We start from the raw sequence: 8,840 nt of genomic DNA on the forward strand, positions 1-8,840 counted from the left end.
CGGGTACGATTCCAAGAGATCACCATTAAATTTGACACAGATATCTAAAAAAGTTATCACATAGATGTGAGACTTGATTTTTTTAGAGATCTGTGCCAAATTTAATAGTGATCATTTTAAATCCTACACACATGAGTGTGAGGGGGTCTCACAAGGTCATTTTCCTTTTAAAATAGTATTTATCATTATTTTTATTTTATTTTTCTAAGTAATCCAATGAAAAAGACAGGCCTTTACCCAAATTTTTCAAATAATTTAAGAGTTAATTTTTTAAAAATATTACTAGAGGCCAGTAAAAATGGAAACAACATTGCCCCTTTCGTATTCTTACTAGTTGGAACACGAAAAACAGAGAAAACGTTGGGCCTCTTCGTATTATGAGGGGAACTCGGGGCTATTTGAGGGGAAGTTGACTTCCACAAAGTCGTAAGGGAATACACGCTAATGGCCTGAAGGACAAGCGGCAATTGGCCAGGTTTTCAGCAAACTAGAGCCCGAGCCATGGATGTGGCGAGGGGCGGGCAAGGTTCAAGCTAATAAGGATGGCAACGGTTCGGCACGGATGGATCCGGACTCAGACCTGAATGGTATTTAGGTCTAGGTTTTGGACCCAGACCCTACCTGTTGGGTCCAAAAGTTGTACTTATATCTTTATTAGTCGAGTCTCGGGTCAGATTGGCTCTATTGCCATCTTCACTATGGGTTTTTTTTTTTTACTATCTTATACCTATATTATTGACAACAACGTTACAATCACCTGCCGATTTCAAGCCGTTTGAATTGTCTAAAGATGACTACAAGTTCTTATTGTATAAGATCCTTAATAGACCCAAAAGAATAGGGTTAGAGGTATTTTATCTCTAATAATTTATGGGGATGGGCCGAGTCCAATTGGACCCAAAACCATATCCAAATAGTGTTTGAGTCCTAGCTTTAAATCATAACCCGACTTTTTGGCTCCAAATATTAGGCTCATACCCAAACCTATGTCGGGACGGGTCCTGGGTTGGATAAAGGTCCATCACCACCCCTAATAAGGCTATAGAGATGGGATAGGTTGAGGCTAGGGCAAGCTTGATTGAGCCCGTACTATCCTTGTTTCCCTTATTTTTCCTTTTTTTTAGATGTGTTTGTTTTGGCACTATCAGGCCAACCCGGGCTTCTTTGCACCAGTCTAAGCTGGGTCGGCTCTTATTTGCCGTCCACGAGTTTGGCCAAGGCTTTGTCCTTGACTGGACTGAGCCGCATTTTGATTGGCCCTATAAGACAGGCCTAGGTTAGGGCTGACATGACCTGACCTGGCTGATTGTGAAATCATGTGCTAACGTCGGCCTCGGGGCTGTAGATCACAGCGAGAAAAGTGGCACATTCCATGGAAAGAGACATGCAATTTCATAGGCTTTTTGACCTCGGCTCAAATTTCAATGATTTAAAAAAACGAAAAAAAAACTGCACGTCTTCTCTTCGCCCCCAATCTACTACAATAAGGTCAATGACTCGGAAACGGGCGGTTCGAGTCCACCGGTTTCCCGTACTAATTCGATCGAATAGTACTTATAAGTGATGACTACATGTCATTGTTCGCAAAATCGTTCTATCTAATAGCTAACCGCTCGGTTAAATGGGAACCAACTAGTGGCCGGTTCAGGTTTAGACCGGCTAGGGTGATCAACTGGGATTTTTAAAAAATGATTTAAAAAAGCTGTATATAAATTCTCAAAAATAAAAATTTTGATTTGTAATGTATTTTTAAATAGTCTTTATATTATGGTAAATATTAAAAATTGTTTTGATCATTAATACTCACTTTTATATTTTTCCATCTTTTTTAAAAATTTTTTAAAATAATCATTAGAAAATATATAATGTGTTAAAATCAATCTTTTTATTAATTTTCAATTTTATTTGAATGTGTTTTGTTTCAATCATTCTTTATATATTTTTTATATTTTAGTATATTTTTTTTATATTTTTTTAATACTTTTTTGATTGCCTGGGACTTGTTTGGTTAGAACGGTTGAATTAATCGATTAGGCTGGTTAAATCGCTTCCTGATCCATTTCTGGTTAACCGTTTCGATTCGATTTTACGAACACTTCTCTCTGATGACAAAAGCATTTAGATTGCATTATATTCGTTCATAAAATGGGTTGCATGTGCCCTTGGCTTGCCACTATACTCACGTGGCAACTCACATATCTACAGCTGCTGTTGTTAAGTCATATTGTGGCTTTAGGGGAAAGAAAAATATCTCACATTCCTCTATCCTTATATAAATTGATATTGTTCCACCCAGTGTTCGACAAGACAGCCAGGCTGAACCGTGATCGGAGGATGGTCAACTATCCACTATCCTATCTTAAAAAAAGGGTAAGTATTTTTATATTTTATATTTTTAATTTTTATATCTCAATAGATCAAAATATTCAAAATATATCACCGAACCTCGCGACTAACTTTACCCATTTTTAACTATTTTTTTAACCTTAACAAATATAATAAAGACCTGCTCATTCTAAACTTTTTCTCTCGTTATGTGATATATTCTACCAAAATTTCTCTATCTAACATTCATCCTCTTTATCTCTCTAACGGGAGAGAGAGTAAGAAAATAGGTAGAGACAAATTTAAGAAAAAATCACGTGAAAGAGAGAAATGATGGTGTTTAAAAAGGATATGTTTTTTTTATATTTGTTTAGGGCAAAACAATAAGTTTAAAAGCGATAGAGTTAGCTTAAGGAGTTAAAAAATATAAAATGTATAATTTTTATGATTCAATACATGTTTTAAAACCTTGGGTCTATCGAAATATAAAACTTAAAAATGGGGAGTATGAAAATATTTTCTCTTAAAAAAATTTAAAAAATTAAAAATAATTTTAAAAATACGATATTTGTTTGTAATAATTTTTCAATGTTTTCAATTGTTTTGAAAAATATTGGGAAGTATTTTGGCCATAAAATACTTATGAAAAAATATATGATAGGACCATTTACTTTTAGTACAAAGTAGTCACAATTAATCTTGACCATTGGATGTGAAATTGGATGGTTGTATTTATTTCATTGACCAAGTTCAAAGCTCAAAAGAATTTTTCTCGAACTTTGTAACACACCTAAGCTGTCAGATTTCGCATCAGATTATTGTAAGTAATTGTGACCTCCATGTACCAAAAGTCAATGGTCTCATTGTATGCAATCCCAATACTTATTTTATATTTTCTAATCTTCTTTTGCATTATTTTTAAAATACATCTAGGCACTAATTGATATTTTTAAATCCATTTTCTTCACTATTTTTTTCTTATCTCATTTGGATGTATTTTGTTTAGTTATACTTTAAACATATTTTTCATATTTTTTTGAGATTATTTGAGTTTTTTTTAGAACTTTTTAGCCCTGTCGGGAATTGGCAGGTTAAGCCGGTAAATCGGACCAGTTTTGGGTTACTAAGATCCAGCACATGGCTAGGGTTCCAAGGCCGGTTTGTGTAATCGAACACTGGTTCCACCAAGTGTCATTAGAACCGGTTGGGAACACTGTACAGGTCAATCCAATCACTTAACACCAAAAGGATTTGTTCCGCTAAAATGAGGATAAATTTGAAAAACCTTTAATATATTTTAGGTTTTTAACTTGTTTTCATTGGTTCAACCAGTTTGATGATCAACAATTGAATCATTAATTGAACTAAACCGAAGGCCCACAAATACGATATTGTTCTGACATTGCAAAAGCCCCTAATTGATGTATTGACCTCGAGATGCATGATATCGAACAAAAACTTAATTTCAAATCTTGAAAATAGCGCATCTTGTAGAGTATTATTTGATTAATCCCTTTTCAAGATTTTTAAGTGTTTATAGTGTCTTTTCGATCTACACCATTTTAAAAATTTAAATTTCACGATTAATGACAAACAATTTTTTAGGCCATCACAAAGCTTTTTGACACCAAAATTACATCTTTTAATATAATTTTGAGATACGTCTTACTTGGATTGTTTAAAGTTGACGGCTTGTACAAACCCCACTTATGATTAAAATGAATAGAATTCCCATATCATTACGTTTCTCCTTGTTTTTTATTCTAAACATTTACATATAGTGGTGCTCGAAAATAAGCAATCAAATGATTGACAATGTTTACCATTTCTAATTTTCCTTGATCATCCATTTGCATACCTGTGCCATTCTACAGAGTAATTATGCATCATATGAATCATCATCATAATCCAAGCCTTATCCCAACTATTTAGGATCGGTTAGGTGAATTATATTATATATTAATTCAGGATTCATGAAAAAATGTGGCAAAGCTTTACACTGGCTGCCCCACTTAACCTAACCCCTCTCCTTTATTTGGGCTTGGGACCGGCATGACCAGGTTGGGACTGGCCATGGTAGAATTATACATCGTACGAATTACAAAAAGAGTTAGGAATATATAGTTCCTCAATCAAAATTACTACTTATAAGGTCTTTATGCAATGTTAAAAACACAATCTCGTATAGGACCCATGTTCGAGTCGTAGTCAAGTTTGTCAGAGACTTTGTTGAGTGTATCTACAATTTTAACAAAATAATAAGAACCAAACGATACTCAGCCGAGGGTTATATAGTTCGGAACCTAGAACCCTAGAGCTAGGGTGACTCTCATCTTAGTCGGAGTGGGCTCACCCATATTTTTAAATCCTAGAGTTGGGGTGACTCAGCTAAGTCGACATGGACTCGTCCGGGTTTTCGAATTTGATTGCAGTTTATTTTTCTTTTTTAACCATCCATTTGAATGAATATTAAGTAGCAAATTCTCTTTGCAAGTGGGAGAAAGAAGCCATATCTAGATCAAGCTAGCACCTGGTTGGCAAGCCCATTCACAACTAGACGAGTTATAAAGAGGTTCTATTTTTAAAACATTGACTTTGACTTTGCAAGTTCATGAAAATTTAGAGACGTGCCCAAAATTGTACTCTATTCTATGTCCTATAATATTTTATTGAAGATTGGGAGATCGTGTTAAAGTAGACCTACGCCGGAGGAACCTCCCAGTCAACTTGAGAAAACCAACTGGTGGAAATTAAGGAAATGAAAAATAAGATGAGATCCCATTTTTGTCCAAAACGAAATTCATACAAATGCGTAGTGTAAGTGTTTGAATTTAAACTTGGGCTGCCTTCATTGGAAATTTGATTTATTTAAGAGCAAACCTATAATTTTGGAGACATTGAAAAATCGAAGTCAGGCATGGGCTTCAGTGGTTAGCAGTTGATGTGAGCATTTCATCATCATCAGATCTTTTTTTTTTTAAGATTTCGAAAGCATGTTTTTTGTCCACCTAGCTCTAATTCTATACGTGGCATCTTTTTCAATCTTTTCATTTTCTTGGATTATCAACCCAAGTTATCAAAAATACAGTTTTTTTGGTAGTTTTTTGTCGTTGGTCTTGAGCCTTATCTACTTCCACATATCTACTCCAATTATTACTAAACTTGTATTCCATAGTTGATGTAAGCAATTCTACATCTCAAATTCAGATCCTCTTGCTGCTAGTGAATGACCCAAAACAAAAAATCAAAAGACACACACATATATATGCTCCTGCTGGATCATAGTGTACAATTATTCCTCTGGGTGAAAGATAATTTTTCTATCTAAATTTTTGGGATACACCTAAGATTCAGCAGGTGATTGTTTTAGGAAAAAGAGAAAATTTGGATTTTTGGCTCTTAAACCCTTAGATCTGTCCAAGATGTAATGGTCTTGCTAAATCTTATTTAGTTACTCTCCTTAAAGTGCGTTTTATTTTTATTTTATATATTTCTTTCATTGGAGGTTGATCACTTCCTCAGATTTGGGGTCATCTAAAAATTCCTCGATTGAGTTTTACCCGCAGGATGGATAGAGGAAGTGCTCCCTCGGGAACATGAAGTCTTTTGACAAAATGTAATTTGCCCAATTTCCTCGCTCTTGCACATACACATTTACTCCATCCATTGATGCACGTTCCTTCGTGTTTTTGGGTTCAAGCACATGAACTCCCCACTTTTTGTTGAATAAAAACAATAAAAAAAGATTGGTGGAAGTCCACCTTCTGACTTTTCCTAATAGAAAAATTAAGCTACAGCTAATCATGAACCTCAATTAGTGTAATCAATGGACCAAAGTTGAGAAAAATATGTTCGATCGAGGGTGGGGACTCTCGTATAAATACCCATTCTCATAACCAATACTTGAATGTCAGAACTTGTAAGATTAGGTGAGCATGTATCCCAATGGCGACCAAAACAAGGGCAATGTGCCCCCCCAATTTACTCCAATGCAAACCCTACCTCAAAATTTTTCCCCTTGGTCCACTGGACTTTGCGGTTGTTGTGAAGATCCAACTAACTGTATGTTCTCTCTCTCTCTCTCATGAGATTCTAGACTTCAAAACCATTATCATTTTGTGACTCCATGCAAATGTTAATGAGCAACTTTAGTAGATATTTCCTTGCACATGTTTTGGACTTTGCACACAAAAAATAGGAAAATACGAAATGGGTCAATTTTGGGCATAAATTACACGGAAGGTTGGTCAACTCGTGTTTTTTTTTTATATTTTCAAATTGCCCCTCTGTCTAAGGACGGCCACTTTTTTATTTTTTTTTAGTTTTTTTTTGTTAGTAGGCCAGAAGGCAATCCAAGGTTGGCATCCTTTGACCACCTTATTTCTTAGCAAATAAAGCAGCTAATGCGGTCTGAGGATGCCAACCTCGAACCGCCCTAAAGAGCAACAGAGAAGGCGGTTCGAGAATGGGCAACTCAAGCTGCTTCTGAAGGCTTAACAAAGTCAGTCTTTGCGGTTCGAGGATGGCAACCTCATACTGTTTTGAAGAGCACCACTGAAGGCGGTCCTATGATACTAATATCAGACCGACTGAGCACCACCCCAAACATTAGGGCATAATCCTACTTAAAAAAAAAAAAAAACAAACAAAATAGGAAGCAGTTAGAGGATGGTATCCTCGGACCAATGGAAAATTCTGAAAAAAAAATAAAGACCTATGTTGACCCACATTTTGTAATTTTAACCTACAATTGACTCATTTCGGGTTTTTTTTTTTTTTTTTTGTCCATACGTAATTCACTCTTGTTTCTACCCTACAAAGTTGAATCTATTTTTGCAAAAAATGAAGTTATATAGATAATTTGCCTTCCAAATTCTAGTTTGCATTTGTGTAGTTCCTTTTGAACTTTCATTTAAAGCTCGTTTACATTTCTTCATTTTGGTAGTTGTTCAGAACAAAATGTGATTCATTTTTTCCTTCCACGTCTCAAGGTTTCACCACATGCTGCTGCCCTTGCATCACATTCGGGAGGATTGCCGAAGTAGTAGACAGAGGAACCACTTGTAACTCCCCTTCTCTCTCTCTCTCTCTCTATATATATATATATATATATATATTACGTCTTCTTCCTTCCTTCTCTCTCTGTAAATTACGTCTTCTTCTTTCCTTCTCTCTCTCTCTAAATAACCTGTGCTTCTTTGATATTGATCTTCATGAGGAAGTCTCTTGCTTGATTTCAGCTTGTGCGGTGAGCTCGTCCTTGTTTTGTTGCTTGTTGTGGTTCACGTGCTGCCCTTATCTGTATTCGTGCACCTATCGGTCTAAGCTGAGGGGGCAGTTCAATTTGGAGGAATCGCCTTGTGCTGATTGCCTTGTTCATTGGGCTTGTGGATATTGTGCTCTTTGTCAAGAGTATAGAGAACTCAAGAACCGGGGCCTTGATCCATCCTTTGGTATGTGTTTTTTTTCCACACATTCTGTTCTCTGTCTCTTAGGGGTGGCAATGGACCCGGACCGACCCAAGACACGAGTATGAGTCCAAAAATTGGACCTAGCAGGTTGGTTCAAGATCCAAATCTTGGACCCGAACACTATTCGGGTCCATGTCTAGGTTCAGGTTCGACCCATTGCCCCTCTCTCTCTCACAGATCCAGGTCCGACCCATTGCCCCTCTCTCTCTCACACAGATCCAGGTCCGATCCATTGCCCCACTCTTTCTCTCTTTGGGTAAGTGCACATATTCATATGTTTATATTCAAGAAAATGTCTAATATATTTTTTACGGGTAGCGTTTGTAAAAATGGCCAATATTATACTATACAAATAAGGTGCACCTGTGGATTTTGTTGGAAGATATATTTAAAAGGTACGATAGTTTGAAAATCTATAAATTTAAAATTCCAAACATTGTACGGATCGAGCAGATATATAGACATTTGAAAATATTGAAAATAAATGGTCGAGATAACTTGTTACATAATGCATTATTTTTAATACTTAAAATTTTTTTTTCTTCTCTATACCTATACATCTTGAGGTCAAAATGATTAATTTGAGGGTTTTGCCAACTTCATAACACTTTGCTCTACTGGATATTTGAGGTGCACTTTAGTTCTATAATGTAAGGTTGCAACATTATAAAAACTTTTTTATTAGTAAAATTAAAACCTTCAATACTTTCCCTCCTTCGCTTAAGCATCGTTATCAAATTTGGTGAGAAATTCTTTAACTTAAATTTTTACATGAACATTATTCATTCTTAATGCAAAGTATCTACAAGCTAACAAGGCGTTTGTTTTGCGTAGGGTGGCAGGCAAATGCAGATAGGATGAACCGTGGAGTTGTGACCCCACCAGCGATAGAAAATGGCATGAGCCGTTAGATCTTGATCTTTTGCTCGCTGCAACTTTTGACAATTAAGATCCCTATTTATATGAGGAGTAAATGCGATGACAGAATACTGTGAGCATGTGAATCATCATCATCAATATCATCATCTTCTTCTTTGCACTCAA

At 35.8% G+C, this 8,840-nt stretch overlaps 1 protein-coding gene across 1 annotated transcript; it reads left to right on the plus strand.

The window, feature by feature from the left end:
* Positions 1-6,218: 6,218 nt before the first annotated feature.
* Positions 6,219-8,840, plus strand: LOC18421958 (cell number regulator 10). The gene is made up of 4 exons (XM_020664219.2): positions 6,219-6,387; positions 7,317-7,388; positions 7,566-7,778; positions 8,631-8,840. Exons 1-4 carry the CDS (start codon positions 6,261-6,263, stop codon positions 8,705-8,707), a joined length of 489 nt encoding a protein of 162 aa, XP_020519878.1. The 5' UTR covers positions 6,219-6,260; the 3' UTR covers positions 8,708-8,840.

Source organism: Amborella trichopoda, chromosome 4 (assembly GCF_054954075.1).
Source record: "Amborella trichopoda isolate Santa Cruz 75 chromosome 4, AtrichopodaSantaCruz75HAP2 v2.0, whole genome shotgun sequence".
Classification (NCBI taxonomy): domain Eukaryota; kingdom Viridiplantae; phylum Streptophyta; class Magnoliopsida; order Amborellales; family Amborellaceae; genus Amborella; species Amborella trichopoda.